Source organism: Dryobates pubescens, chromosome 1 (genome assembly GCF_014839835.1).
Source record: "Dryobates pubescens isolate bDryPub1 chromosome 1, bDryPub1.pri, whole genome shotgun sequence".
Classification (NCBI taxonomy): domain Eukaryota; kingdom Metazoa; phylum Chordata; class Aves; order Piciformes; family Picidae; genus Dryobates; species Dryobates pubescens.
The window spans coordinates 54813724-54830192 of record NC_071612.1 but is presented as its reverse complement, the minus strand read 5'-3'; the positions used below and the strand labels follow the sequence as shown (position 1 = coordinate 54830192).

The window sequence follows — 16469 nt, the reverse complement described above, 5'->3', positions numbered from 1 at the left end:
ATTTTCAAAAATCTAAGGATTGCACTATCTTTAGTGAGGAAAACAGATGTGCAAGCTAGATTGTGTTTAATGGTAATCATACCTCTTTCCTTTTGTTTTCTTTTTGGCCAACCCACCCGTTTTGAGGAAAGTATTTTGAGGGAGTTCTTGATGGAAATGAAATCAGTGAATCATTGCAGCATAGCAATGGCTTGAGATGTACAGGACCTATAGACGGGACTTTACCTCAAATCTACAGTACAAATTTAAGGGTAAACAACAAAGATGATGTCCCATTTGTCATAATGTGATATCCAATCATAAACAGAGGCCCTATCCTTTTGTCTGAAATGATGTCTTCCCATGTGAACTCCATATGCCTTCATTGCTACCTGTATGTGATGACGTGAAATGTTAATAGAGGTACCTGTCCTCTTAATTTTATAATCCATTTTGATCTGCTTAAATATGGAATAAACATAGCATTAAAATTTTACTTTCTGTGACTTCAAAGGAACAGTGACATCAGTTCAAGGTGAGATCGTTTGCTGCCAGATCAGCATTTAAAACCAAGCGGCTTGAAGTGCAAAACTATTTGACACTTTTCTTCTCAAAAATAAACACTAAGAAATAGTTCAAATAATGGAAGAAAAGGCCTCAATAAGTCTCCAAGCTGCTACCATAGCCTACAGTCAAAAGGCTGTGGAGATATTTTTAGTTCTTAAACACAGTACCCATAAAGAGAAATGTATTATCACAAATATGAACGGAAAACAGCATAATCGCAGGGCTGCAGAAACTGACAGTGTTCTGTTATAACTTAGTATTTTGCAGAACAGTGCTCACAGAAAAATAAAATAATTGAAAGTATTTCCTTCAAGTCTCCAAAGAATTCTAACTTTCTAAATAAAATCCATTCTTTAATTACAACAATTTTAATAGAGATGATAAATACTTATATGTTGCCGTAAGCAGGATGAATGATAAAAACAGAGTGTGATTGATACTTTATAAAAATGCTTTCAAAAAAGCACTCAAAAGTTAATACAAATAGTAGGAATAACTGCATCTTTGCTGCTGTGTACAAGGACCCTTGGATATGAACTAGAGGCCAAAAATGATGATTTTTCTCCATTATGAACCTGCTGGAAAACTGGCAGAACCACAGATTGGATATTCCAGCTGGTACCCCAGAAAAGTTATGTTGGTACCTGACACAATGTAATGCCCTTTCATGAATATCTGTTAGCCCTAGCGCTTTGGTCTGACTGGGGGCTTCACACATCCTGTCTGCCTCTACGGAAACACCATCCAACAGGCACTAAGCAGAAATGATAGATTCCTAAAAGGATCTTCCCACCACTTCAGCAGTAGCAGAGAACTTTTCCAATCAACCTGAGCACAGACTAAATTCAGCAGGGTTGCACGCAAAAAAGTACACAGAGACTTAGCCTTTAAAACCATTCTAGGGGACTCGTCAATTCAAAGCAGATACAGTAGAGTTTTAACATATAGGGCCTCCTCCTGAAAAATACCAGATTGAAAGATGCTACTCAGAAAAATTGATTTATCATCTTTTTGAGCCTGTGCAGTCGTAAGTATTATTTTCTGAACAACATGAAACATGAAAGTATTTAAGCCCTGAATTCTATGTATGCAGGTGTTTAAATGGCAAGTTTAAGTTAAACTCTTACAGTCCATGTGTCTGTAATTCCTGTTTTATAGAAAATCATGCATCCTGAAATACAAACTACAACCCTTCTGGAATATAACTACTGTAAAGATGTTACTTAACATTTTCTGACAGGAAAACTAAACTATTATAGTTGTTTGGTTTATCACGTCATCAAATAACAATCCTATCATTTTGTATTCCTGTTATTTGTTTTCCCACTGAAGTCAGCATTTTTTTTCCTCCTTTTCTTTCACATCAATTTTCCTTTATTTTTTTATTTTAGTCTACAAATATATTCAATTTACACATTTGAAAAAGTATTGCAGTTGAGTGATAAATACAGCATCTGTGTGATGACTACAGTTCTGCCAACTAGTTCAGTTCAAACTTAGTAACTGATCAGCATATTTTTGTAGCTATTAAATAAACTTTTATTTTTAATAACAAAGTAATTAACAGTGGTCCTGCCAGCAAACCATTTTCGGATTTTCCAGGCAGATTTTTCCTGAGCTGACAGAAGAATAGTTCAGAAGAAAAATCTGGCCTATAGCTTTCAAAGACTTTGTTTTAAACAGAGATGCTTTACCATTGTCTTTATCTGATATATTCAGAGGCAACAGCAGAAATAAGGCATGCAGATAAGATTACTAAATATGCAATGACCAAATAGGTAGAATTCTCACTAACAGAATTAACATAAGCATCATCAGTGCTAGTATGCTGGGTATCTCTAGAGGCCAGGGTTCCATTTGGTTAAGCAGTGTATGGAGTTAATGACTGTTGTCTAAAAGACCAGTTTGAAGCTTGCCTACTTGAAGACTGTGTATATTTACTCTAAATGGGAAAAACTAAGACAAATCAGAAGTTGTGTGCCTGATTAACACTAGTTTACTAAGATTTCTCTTTAAGTAGATTACATAATATATAAACAAATAGGAAAATACTGTGCTTTTTAAAGATGCTGCAATATTCGTGACAGACACTAATAATTTTAACCACTGAAGCTGTGGATTCTAGAAGTCACTGAGGTAATGGTACAATATTTTCTATTTAACAGCTGGTAAGTTTTCTGGAAAAAAAAAAAAGTCTTCCTTTGTATTTTTTGTGTTTTGTTTTTCCCTTTTTTAACAGGATGATGATGCAAGGGACAGTCAGTTTAGCTTTACAGCATATGGAGTGAGCCCATGTGTGCAAGCAAAAGATGGAGTGACACAAAAGGGGCCAAACAATCCCGTTCAAGCTGCACCAAAAAGCCCTGAGGAAATGAGAAAGGTATTCATTGACCGGGCTAAGAAGATAGACACAATATCCAGAGCTTGTTTCCCATTAGCCTTTCTGATTTTCAATATTTTTTACTGGGTAATTTACAAAATCATCAGGCATGAGGACATTCATCAATAATAAGATTAAGACTTGCTGTGTGTACAGATATGGCTGCCATGTTCAACAGGAAGCTTTCTGTTAGGAGTGCATATTGAAGGAGTGACTAGGGGGAGTTAAAAGCATTAAGTGGTTTTAAAAACAAACAAAACAATCCTTCATGGCCTACAATGCCCAGCCACAAGGGAATGAAAGGAAGCTACACCTACTATTGCAAACTTTGTGTCAACCTGAATATTAACAACTTTTGCATTGTAAATCACTCTCTACCCAAGACTTACTGCCAAGTACTTATACATACAGCTGCATAGTGGTATAATTGTACAGTACTCTTTGGTGTTCCTCATTTTTTTTTTTTAGATTCTGGTGTGTTTTTAATGAAAAATAAATGGATCCAGAACACCCAAAGTATATCCCACAGTATTACAGAACAGATCATTGTTTGTAACATTTATTTCTATTTAACAAGATAATGACAATTTACTAATTTGAGATTATAGTTTTAATGCCTTCTTCTTGTCTTAAGGACAGTACCTGTGATTTTTCAATGCATACATTTGGCACGTTGAAGTTACATAGTCTATTCAATATACTTCTTATTACCATTCCCCTGGAAGGTGTGTGTGTTGAAATACCTCAGACAGCATGATGTATCTATGGCCTAACAGCCTGCATATCACATGGGAAATATGGTAAAATTTGTGAAGTGTTGATTCCTGCAAAGGATATTTTTTTTTTCCTTTTAATTACTTATTGAAGTTTCAATTGTCAACATTTATTTCTCCTTTTTATAATTTTGAAAGGGTTTATTTCTCAATAGATAAAACTCATACAGCTTATGAGATAGACAAACAGTCAAAATTTTGCAGCACTTCATTTCAGTTGAACTTGATGATCTTAGAGGTCTTTTCCAACCTTAATGAATCTGTGATTCTGTGATCTTGGTTCAACGCAAAGAGGTCTTGGACCAAAACTAAATGCAAATAGTCAACTGCTTCACTGAAACATTTGGAAGATAAATACATCTGTGTTTATACACAGTTATCTCCTACATGTTACATAAATAAATGAAGCTTATTTTATGAATATAGCAAGTATTTCTGACACTCTTTGAAGTACATTGCTATGACTCAGACACTGGCTAAGAAGCACTTCACAACTTTGGGAAAACATGCAGATTTTCTAAAACACAAGAAAATACCTGGATGATCTTTTATTTTATTATTCACAATTAAAGAACAATTATTTAAAATCTTAGAGAGATTTTCCCATTTTAGGATTAAACAAATAAGTAATATCAGTTGCTTCTTTGGTAAGACTATAGAACACATTTATGGCATAGCTTGTAGGCAAGGGTTTACTTTTGCCTATATTGTCTATGGCAAAACAAACACATGAGAAGATGGGGAAATCTGACATTTAGAATTACTAGATGCTTTAAGTCCAGTAGCTGAGGCTGTTTCTCATTACAACATATTTTTATTTTGAACATGTTTTAAGCTTTTGTTTTGTCACTCAGAATATGCATACAAAAGCAAAATCAGATGGAGGCAAACATCTGGTGCACTGCCAAAGGCATGGTGCATATGAAGTAACAGAAGCAATGTAACTGCACTGAGGATTATTATATAGCAGCCTTCGGTTTGCTTTGGTTTGTTGTTTTCCTGCAAGGAGTAGTTAGAGTCTAAAATAGTACCTCTCAGATTTTGTTCAGCTCTGTCAAAAGAAGCTGTATAATCTTCCTTTATTATTAAAACAGTATTTTTTTAAAATAGCTTTGCTGCATTTATGGTCTGAAATGAATTCAATTCACTGTAAGCAGTTGTTTGTTTGGGTGTTTGTTTTTTTTTTTTTCTGAGACTGTCTTGTTTTCATTGATTACATTCATGTTTGAAAAAATCCTGTTCACTTATAAAGGTGCTTATCTGTGTCATGGGGTATCATGTACTAATAGCTGATGTTTCAGTTAGGTTATATGGTTATATTTGTGTCTCAAAGTTATCGGTAGCCATATCACATGAGAAGATATGTTAACTTCCATCTGCTATCAGCAAGTCAACGGTATTTTAAGGACTGTTTAAAGTTCTGTATCCATAATCATGGGGCAATCGTAAGAAATTACATTATTATTCAGCCTCATCATTCTTCTTTCCACCTAAAGCACTTGACTTGCATTCAGTAAGGTGCATTAAAAAATACTGGCTCATATCAGAATAACTCCTGGATATTCTAGTTTATAACACTCCAGAACCTGATTCACATTGCCTCTTTCCCAATCATTCAGTGGTCTGTTGCTCTCACATGTGCAGTACTTCCTTGTTTTGAAACTGTAATAAATTTCAATACAGCAGAAGTAAATTTCTTTCTTTAAGGCAGAAAGGGTCTCTCAAATATAGAAATCAGGCAGGAAATCACAAAAGTGATAGAAGAGAGACTGGATTACAACACTGGCAAAATGTAATAGGGAGTCAGAAGGAATGCAAATTGTTAAGCAAGATGGACAAGATCCTCCTTTCATATGTAAACATTACCTCAGTGAAGGGGGAAAACCCTTCTGCCACATTTCTCTGAATAAAGTATGCTAACCTAAGAAAAAGTTACACTATATAGCATATACAAATAAAAAGCTTAATCTACATTATCTTTTTTTGTGACCACCCTAATGAATTCCTACTTCTATGTTCTGTTTAAAATACAAATAAATCTGTAGAGTTAGTGACTGGACTTGGTGTCTAGTCTTGTCAAGATGTATCTCTTCAGCCATGTACTATGGTGAGAGAGAAGAGAACGTTAAGACCTGGCCAATGGAAAGATAATCTCTTCCGCTTTAGTTATATTTGCACTTATTTCTTTTCCATTGGCCATATTTACCTATAATGCTCAATCTTTCAACAGGGAACATTAAAAATAGACAAATGTTTAAAACATCCTTATGAAGACTGTACAAAGCTGAGACTTTTGGTTTTTATTTAGCAATCTGTTGTAGCAAAAGTACCTCAAACAGAAAAGCAAAACCCACCTCATTATGATGTTTTCAAATGCACATAACATTTTCCATGTCATTCTGTAAGTAAGATTTTCAATTTTTATGTAATGGAACCAAGATCTCTTCTGAACTAAAGAGTTTGCATTTTGAGGTTTTTCCCCCTGCATTGGAATCATAACATTTGCAAGGTAACAGAAGCATCTGCAGTCCATTAAATAATGTGGTTTTCAGAAGAGAGCAGAACTTAATCTAAATGAAATTTAAATTTTCTGAAATTACTTAATGTAAAGTCATGTGGTAAAGAAAGAAGTGTTATTTGAGATAAGAAATTTCAAGGCCTGCTATTCACCACCAGCTAGAGAAAAAGTCCAGAAATGCCAGCCCTCCCCTCTGCACAAAGCTGGAATCAACAGCTGCTGGATCAGCCAAAATTAGTGTGGGAGATGATTCTTTCATAACTGTATAATGAACATTAAGAAGATGCAAAATTTCAATGATAATCTGCAGTATTAGACCAACACCACTTTACCTGACTTATTATTCACTGTGGGTGCAGACCACCTGCTCTTCAGGTCATGTTTTCATGGTCTTTGTAGACCAGCCCTATAAAACCGAAATACTGGCACTATAAGGTCATTGCAATACAATTAGAGGGAGAAAATATGATCTGGAGCAATATTCCAGTAACATTGCTACCAAAGAACTGACGCAGTCACCATTAATGGGAAAGAAGGAATCATGAAGGCATCCTTTGTACTTTTTTCCCCATCCCCCAGTATCATCTCCATAGGTAATGCTTGTTCAGATAAAAACATCTGCAGAGGGAAACAGTTTATGTCAACTGCTGCTAAGTACATACACACACACACACCAGTAGTTTCTACCTGTGTGGATAAAGAATTAAATTTCACACCATCCACTTTCTTAATTAAAAGGGAAGGATGATACAAGATGGAAAGCATGTGTTGTATATAGCATAGTAGGAACTACAGGGAGAGAAAAAGCCCAAAGCAGTGTCTGGAACCTCTTATATAATGGTCTTTAATTTCTGCACTAGAGAGAGAGAGATGTGGTCAAATCCATGACACCCCTTGTAAGGCAAAATACTTCAGGACCTTGAGAGAATAAGAAAGGTCCCTTAGAGGAGCAGTAGCTAGAGTGAGATACCACAATACCAAATTCCTGCTTAGATTCTGAAAACCGAATACATTTTATTTTTAAAACTGTATACAAATATCAACAAAATAAGCTGACTTTTTTCTTACTAATGCTGATAAATTAGAGGAGACTTGAAGGAGAATGGGAAGAAGGGGTACTAGTATTTTACTATTTGGAATTTAGCTATTTTAACACATTCTACTTTCAAGAGCTTTTGACAGCAAGCACAATAATTTAAGCAGGTTAGGGGAATTCAGAAAGAATACGAGAATTATTTTCAGCTCAAACATATCAGATTTCTTTGGATTCTCTTTATCAGAATTTGTTTCAAAACCATGTTATAGGCTGCTTTATAAAGAAACTTTATGAAGTGTGAGAGATGATTTTGTTTAGTCACTAGGAAGACTTATATTTAGGTGATTTAGATATGCACTTTACATTTAAGGAGTAAGCTATTGCTTCCACTTTGTATTATAAACCCTTACAGAACTGTAGATTGACAACATAGATAAATAAATATAATAAACTGTACAAAAACTTCTATTTTTAACAGTAGGGAAAGATACAAAAAGTCTTCCTTAAATAAAGTTATTTTTAGCAATAATTTTATATCAGATGGAAATAAATTTATTTATACAGTTCCCAGCCCAAACTGAGATGGTTGGTTGCAAAAGATATATATACTTCATGTAACATTTCTGCTCTCAATTGAACTGTCATAGGAATTAATCTAACCCAATCCAACAGAGCAGAATTTGGCCTTAAACTGTGAAACTGCTGAATGAGCTACTAATTTTTACAGCACCCTTGGAAGGTAGTAAAATAAATTTATCCACATTTTGCTGTGTAATCATATGGTTATTTATATGAGAACAGTATCAGATCATTATGGATTTTTTTCCTTTTCGAGACAACCAAGAAGAAAAGTACAGATCATAAATCAAACTACTCGTTAACAGGAGAAAGAGTATTCTGGTTTAGGGAAGCTGTGGAAAAGGTGCCTTCAGGCAACACACATCACCTACTACTGAAATACTATCAGTATTCAAGAAAGACTTGTGGAAGCAGGTTAAATGGCTAGAAGTGGTGGTTTAAGTGCCAGAAAAGAGTTGGTTCATCTTGTATTCTTGAATATTACTGCACTTTCATCCTTGTGAAATACGCAAGAAACATTTCATGGACTCAAGTAGCTACTGATCTTCCATGAATGTGTAATTTGTAAGTTAACAAAAAGAAATTGTGCCATAAGCTTTTGACATAAAGATTTAATAAGATAAGAAAAAAAAAAAAATACTTTGTGTGTTAGTGATCCCAGATTTTTAAAAGGCTACTGTAAGGAAAATAATGAAATCATGTGGTAATGTATTAACAACTTGTCTGTGAGTTTTCAAATGTTCTTCTGCAAATTCTGTCTGATGGCAATTTCATCTCAAGGTACTTTTTTTTTGTTTTGGAAAAAACTCTGTAAATGTTTTTGCATGGACTTGATTGAATTCCTTTTTATTGTATTGAAGTATTATATTGCACTTAAACTGACATTCGTTGCAGGCAGAAGTGCTAAAATACGTGAAATTTGCAGTGTCACCCACGTTATTGTAGATATTTTGTTCAAAAAAAATAAACTTAACTTTTTACAGAAATCATGCAATTATGTTTATGCTAATGTAGCCAACGGGTTTAAAGCCACAAGAGGAACTAACTGTCAGTACCATCGGCAAAAAAAATACGAAGCCCTCAACAGCATTTCAGGTAAATGCCCATTCAATATTTTTGGAGTGAAAACCTGAGAGAGAAGGAACAGGGTGCTTTCAGTTGTTATATTATTCAGATTAAGATTCAAAATACTTCAATTGCATTTATGAAACACAAAAAAATTATGTTTTCAGGGAGGATGATGGTGGGTGGCAGGCACTGAATTATGAGTTTGATCTTCCAAGGCTTCCTTTGCAATGAGTGAACAACTTGGGGGGGAACACACACACCATAGAAAAAAAGTAGCATATCTTAAAGAGATCATTATGTGCTTGCATTGCATAAATTGCACAATCCTCTCAACAGAATTATGGAAAAACATCAAATACCCTCTTTTTCATGTTTACATCTATCTGCCTAATTATATTTTAAACAAAATATTTGAATCCATATGGTCCATGCAGTGGAATTTTTTTTTCCCTAGTATCTTATTCTCTATCCACTAGCAGAATTTGAGAACACTTGTTTTCTGAATAAGATACTAGCATGTTATTTTAAAACTCTGGATGACCATCTGCCAACTAGAATTAGAGGGAAAAAACCTTCATTTCTGGAAATAAATGAAACCTTTTAAAAACACAGGTACTATACATCCAAACTGATAATATCAAGTATATTACACATACAATATTTTGTCAGTGACAACAATTAGATACTTCAGCATTTTCTTCATAGACTCAAAGTCATAGAATGGTTGAGGTTGGAGTAGACCTCTGGAGGTCATCTGATTCCTCTGCTCAAGCAGAGCCTCCTAATGCCAGTTGCCCAGAAGCTTCTTCAGACTGCATTTGAATATCTCCAAGGATAAAAGACTCAAAAGCTTCTGTAGGCAACCTGTGCCAGTCTCAGTCACCCTCCAAGCAAAAAAGTGTTTTCTGACATTCAAAGAGAACATTCTGAGTTTCAGTTTGTGCCCATTACATCTGGTCCTGTTACTGAGCATGCTCTATCCATTTTTACACAAACTGGTAAGATTCCCCCAGAACTGGGCACAGTGTGGTCCTATCAGTGCTGAGCAGATAGAAAGGATCACCTCCCCTGGCCTGATGACATTACTGCTAATGTAGCCAAAGACAGCACAGGTCCTACAGGACCCTCAGGTCTTTCTCTGCACACCTGCTCTCCAGTTGGCTATCCCTCTGCATACAATGGTGCACAGGGTTGTTGCTCCCTAGGTGCAGGACATTGTACTTTCTCTTACAGTACTGCAAAAACATTTCTTATAACATTAGGTTCTGTTTAACTAATCTGCACTTAGAAACACCTCATGAGCGTAGACTGAAGTCTACTTGTCATGTTCTAATTCTTCACAAGCCAATTCTTATCACACCTGCCCTGAAAACCAGCATGTTACATGTACATGTTTAGTCCTAGGTTATTCTCCTTAGACATGTTCAATAGGTAGAGAAGACATTAAAACAGTTGTCTTTAAAAGCACATGGTACTGCAGCTTGTTTGTCATTGCATGCAGTAGGAGTAAGTTTCATGTACTTGTATTAGAACAGAGTAAGTCCATATATTGTTAGAATTTGGCTGAATGTATTTAATTTAAAAGGATGGTAGGAATTCTTGCAAGTTTCAGTTATGCTTGATTTGCCTATGTATGAAACAGGTTTTTCTTCCCATCCTATTCTTGTTTTACTGCAGCAATAGCAGGAAAGGATAAATTACACCACAAGATGGCGCTCTCTCATACCTATGGGGGCTATCATGGATGCCTGCAGTTTGTTCAAGGAAATAAATTTTAGTTAATACATTTTTCACGTGGAAACTGACACTCATTAAGTAGTACACTCATAAAACCCAACCATTATTCATGATAAAAATCACACCTCAGTTTAGAAGTGATGCAAACGCTGAGGTGATGCTGTGTTAGCAACAGAAACAGCTGAGATGTTAAGAAGAAAACCCAAGGGTTTATGGCTAAATGCATGTATGAAAACACAGGTTTGTGTACCTGAATATAAATGATATTTTATTACAGAAACCAATGATGTACTCTTTCTTTCAGATCTGTTTGATAAATACTACTACAGATGTGATTTTGTCCAACAGAAAATGAATGGCTAGCTAATTCTTAAAACACTTTTTACAAAACTAAAGAGGAAATCAATGATTTACATGCTGCTTCTAGAGCTGAAACTGGAAAACCTTCAAAGTAGACTCCCTATGTTAAGGATGCCTTAAGAGCACAGTTACCGTACAATTACATCAGTTACTAACTATGCAAAAAACAGCTACTGCTTTATGCTGTAGTCTACCTGGACTTCAGCAAGGCCTTTGACACCATTCCCCATAGCAAACTTCTGGCCAAGCTGGCAGCCCATGGCTTGGACTGCAGAACTCTGTGCTGGGTTAGGAACTGGCTGGAAGGCCGAGCCCAGAGCGTGGTGGTGAAAGGTGCCACATCCAGCCGGAGGCCAGTCACTAGTGGTGTCCCCCAGGGATCAGTGCTGGGCCCCATCCTGTTCAATATCTTTATTGATGATGTGGATGAGGGGATTGAGTCCATCATCAGTAAATTTGCAGATGACACCAAGCTGGGGGCAGGTGTTGATCTGTTAGAGGGTAGGAGGGCTCTGCAGAGGGAGCTTGAGAGGCTGGACAGATGGGCAAAGTCCAACTTGATGAGATTTAACACATCTAAGTGCCAGGTTCTACACATTGGCCACAACAACCCCATGCAGTGCTACAGGCTGGGGACAGAGTTGCTGGAGAGCAGCCAGGCAGAAATGGATCTGGTTGATAGTAGGCTAGACATGAGCCAGCAGTGTGCCCACGTGGCCAAGAAAGCCAATGGCATCCTGGTCTGTATCAGGAACAGTGTGGCCAGCAGGAGCAGGGAGGTCATTCTCCCCCTGTACACAACTCTTAGACCAAGTCCCTGAGCACATCATCTATACATCTTTTAAATGCCTCCAGGGATGGTGACTCCACCACCTCCCTGTTCAAACCTTGATGACCCATTTGGAGAGGAAATTTTTCCTAATATCCAACCTGAACTTTCCCTGGTGCAACTGGAAGACATTTCCTCTTGTCATGTCCCTCTTGACCTGAGAGAAGAAGTCAATCCACACCTGGCCCCAACCTCCTTTCAGGGAGCTGTAGAGAGCAATGAAGCCTCCTCTCAGCCTCCTCTTCCCCAGGCTGAACACCCCCAGTTCTCTCAGCTGCTTCTCTCCATCCCTGTTCTCCAGACCCTTCCCCAGCTTTGATGCCCTTCTCTGGACCTGCTCCAGCCCCTCAGTGTCCTTCTGGGGAGTGAGGGCCCCAAAACTGACCCCAGCACTCAAGGTGCCCTCACCAGGGCTGAGTCCAGGGTACAATCTCTTTCTGGGTCCTGCTGGCCACACCACTGCTGATCCAGATGAGGATGCATGAGAAGGAGTGAAAAGACACCTTGAGAGAAGAAGGAAAAAGGGGGGAAAAAAGCACAGAATGGAAACCTGTTGACACAATTTCTAGTGGCAACCATGCTGAATATATTGATCTCACTGCTCTTTGGAGGTCTCATTCAGGTCTCATTCTAGTGCTGGCAACCTGGTTAGAATATCCTATTGCTCAGTGTGATCTGGATGCCAACATCTTCCTGTTGGAAGTGTCTCTAATGGGACTGCTTTCAGAATTCTTGCCTTTGATCAAGGCAAGAATAAATTTTGGGCACAATAACTTGCCTTCTTGTCAGCTATGTTTGCTACACTTCTCCCATTAAACACATTATAAAAGAAAAGAAGAAGAATGAAAAGGGGGGGGGGGGGGGGGGGGGGGGGGGGAGGGAAGAAGGAGAGAAGAAAGTGATAATAAAACACACAGATTTAGAGTCACAGAATCATAGAATTGTTTGGATTGGAAAAGCCCTCTAAGGTCATCCAATCCAACCAGCAGTCCAACACCACCATGGCCCCAAGGGCCACAGCCACATATTTCTGGACCACCCCTAGGGATGGGGACTCCACCATCTCCCTGGGCAGCCTGTTCCAATCCCTGACTCCTCCTGCAGCAAAGAAATGTTTCCAGTGTCCAACCTAACCTTCCCCTGGCACCCCTTCAGGCCATTTCAAGGAGTCAGTTTTATCCACATTCAAAGGCAGACATCCCCTCAAAAGAGGACAATGCCATGCTTTAGTCTTGCTAAAGGGGAACAGGACCTCCAGGGACTGGGACCATCCTACACTCTGCCCAAACAGCTCCTGCTCCTCCACCACCACCCTTTCTGCACCCATCCCAGACTCAAGGGCAAAGCCCTCAACCAGCCAAGATACCACACAGAAGAGCTCAGCCCCAGAAAGGAGACTCAGCCAGCACACATAAATGATATTGATGAAGCAAGCAACCCTCTTCCTACCTAGCCGGGGGGCCACCAGGCCCCCCGGCCTTTGTCCCCTCCCCCCAAATCACATGGTGTGCACCATGGGGACTCACCAGAGATGAGAGGAGGATCCTCAGCCCAGATGGGCTCAGCTTAGAGCTTCTGCCTTTCCTGGGGGGAAATAAAAAGGGGAATGGGTGGGGAGGGCAAAGTGGCCACACCTGGGGTAGGAGGAGACTCCAACAGAGCCCAGGTGCTCTGGGATTGGAGAGGTTGGGGGATGGTGTGGAAAAGGGGCAGACTGTGAAACCAGTGTTACTGAAAAAAAATTATATTAAAATATTATTAAAATATGAATTTTTTATTTCTAGTGATTGCTGGATGCTTAATATGGCTACTTTCAGTATGTTTCACCACTCTTGGATATTAGATAATTTACTGACAAACCCAAACATGATTTTGATAGGCCAATATTAAGTTCAATAAACAAAAAACCCACACAGCTTCTGCTAAGGTAACTGGATAGCATTATCATCTCAGTAAACTATCTCAGCCTGGGGAGGAATTTTTTGGGGTTGTTATCCTGCTCATCTGTGTGTGGGGGAGGGGTCTTGCTTCTGAGAGCAGGCTGTGTGAAGCCAGGACACTGCTGTGCTGCAGATGAGCCAATGGGTTTAGTTAGCAGAGTTGAACTCTCCTACAGATGAACAGAGGCAGTACATGTCACAATGAACCCTGTGGTCCCTCCTGCGTGAGTATGGAGATGATATGAGTATGAGATGGAAACCCTTTGTTCTACAGGCACAAGCACATGAGTTACAAAGAAAAGTAAAGAGAAGAGAGCGTTCTTCCAGGGTCCAACTTGATGGCATTTAACAAGTCCAACAGCCACAACAACCCCATGCAGCACTACAGGCTGGGGTTGGAGTGGCTGGAGAGCAGCCAGGCAGAAAGGGACCTGGGGGTACTGGTTGATAGTAGGCTAGACATGAGCCAGCAGTGTGCCCAGGTAGCCAAGAAGGCCAATGGCATCCTGGCCAGTATCAGGAATAGTGTGGCTAGCAGGAGCAGGGAGGTCATTCTGCCCCTGTACTCAGCACTGGTTAGGCCATACCTGGAGTACTGTGTCCTGTTCTGGGCCCCTCAGTTTAAGAAAGACATTGAGATACTTGAACATGTCCAGAGAAGGACAATGAGGCTGGTGAGAGGTCTCAAACACAAGACCTGTAAGGTGAAGTTGAGGGAGCTGGGGAGCTGGAGAAGAGGAGCTTCACAGGAGACCTTATTGCTGTCTACAACTACTTGAAGGGAGATGGTAGCCAGGTGGGGGTTGGTCTCTTCTCCCAGGCAAGCAGCACTGGAACAAGTGGACACAGTCTCAAGCTGCACCAAGGGAGGTTTAGGCTGGATGTTAGGAAGAAGTTCTTCACAGAAAGAGTGATTGGCCATTGGAATGGGCTGCCCAGGGAGGTGGTGGAGTCACTGTCCCTGGAGGTGTTCAAAAAAGGATTGGACATGGCACTTTAAGCCACGGTTTAGTTGTCATGAGGTGTTAGGTATTAGGTAACAGGTTGGACTTGATGATCTCTGAGGTCTTTTCCAACCTGGCTGATTCTGTGATTCTGTAAATGCAAAGAAAGAAACACATACAGCTTTTACTGAGGAACATGTAACTTTGTATTATCTCATATCTAAGATGAGGTGATCACACACACTCCACCAATGTACACAATACAAATCTGTCACTCAGCCTGTAGATTGTTGTGTCATCACCTCTCATTTTACTAGAAGACTTCACCCATTCACCAAACAAATATGGAAACAGCAGCAAGAACACTGTGAACTTTGATCTGAAATGATACTGAGGATATTATTAGAGATAAATGCTACAGAATAGTTACAGACTAGAATAGATACTACAGTGTACCACTAACATCCATTTACCATTTGTTGTTAATTTCTCAAGAGGTTAGAACATACCTTCTCTTTCAGGATTTAGATGTGAGATAAATGAGACTGTGATGAAGACTATTCATTTTTAATGTAATACTAGACAATAAATTATTTGCCAAAAGTTATAGAATGATGTATTTAAGGATCATAGCAGTATTTATAATTTAAAAATCAATGAGTATGATCTGTTGTACTCTTTTTTCCCCCCCAGGCTTTACCCAGCTGAACTGTTTTGATATAAGAACCAGCTGTTTTATATTTAACTGCATTGTCAATAAAAGCAGCTCAATAAAAATTAAACAGTAAGAGCATATCTCAGTTCACAGTATCACAGTATCACTAAGGTTGGAAGAGACCTCAAAGATCATCGAGTCCAAGTTCAATGATAAAACTTTCAATTTGGTATAAATGTGGTCAGATGTAATACAGAAACAAATTTTGCCAACACATAGTTAAGAAAAAATAAATTTTAAAGCACTTTCAGAAGTGTCCTATCCCTTTTTCACTAGCCTGAGATTTACTTAAGTACTAAGTTTAAAAAAAAAAACAAACCAAAAAAACCCAAAAAACTACCAAAACTCAACAATGACAAAAAAAAAAACCCTTAATTTTTTTAAATTACAAATATATGGGAACAAATAACTTTGAGAAGAGTTTTGAAGCAGTACCAACACAACTCCTAGGTGAAGAAACAGGGAAAATAGGGTTTTTTCCCTCTGTCTCTGTCTTTTCTCCCCAGCAGCTTTTTATCTCATGGCAAATCTGTGGCACCAGGATGTTCTTGGAGAATGGGCATCTGTGAAGCTAGGACATTCTTGAAGGACTTTGCTCTATAGCTGCAGTGCAAGGCAGCGTTTATTCAAGTGCCACCTAGGCTACCAGCTGTGACAGAAGGATTTCTGTGTTTAGGTAAACCTCTGATGGTATAAGAAAGTCCCTTGCTGAGAGCTCTTTGCATACTGACCTCAGTTATTTCAGCTCTGGTTTAATTCTTTTATTCCTTAATGAAACCATCAGAATGATACCATTTTGAGATATAATACATTCCAATAGCACCCTCTGATATAAAGCCATTGAACTGGTTTGTTATCCCTGGTCCCATTCTAATTATTTCTCTGCTCTGATTAGTAACCACTTGCACAACAGATGCTTTGTCTTCCAGATTATCAAACTCCTAATACTTAATTTCTACCTGCATCACTTTCAGTAAGAATTACAAGAAAACTCAGGTACTTAGATAACTTCCTCATATATTCCTTCCATTACCACCTAACCCT

At 38.5% G+C, this 16469-nt stretch overlaps 1 protein-coding gene across 2 annotated transcripts in view; it reads left to right on the top strand.

Annotated features, from left to right (window-relative positions):
* The window catches only part of GLRA3 (glycine receptor alpha 3), a 66732-nt gene extending 63577 nt beyond the window's left edge, over window positions 1–3155 (top strand). Inside the window, exons 9-10 of one of the 2 annotated variants that reach the window (XM_054169000.1) lie at window positions 132–251; window positions 2786–3155. In XM_054169000.1, the coding sequence (XP_054024975.1) occupies window positions 132–251; window positions 2786–3055 (390 nt within the window). In that variant the 3' untranslated portion in view covers window positions 3056–3155. The remainder of the gene's footprint in view (window positions 1–131; window positions 252–2785) is intronic. The other variant, XM_054168935.1, reaches the window with a different exon arrangement.
* Window positions 3156–16469: the final 13314 nt, after the last annotated feature.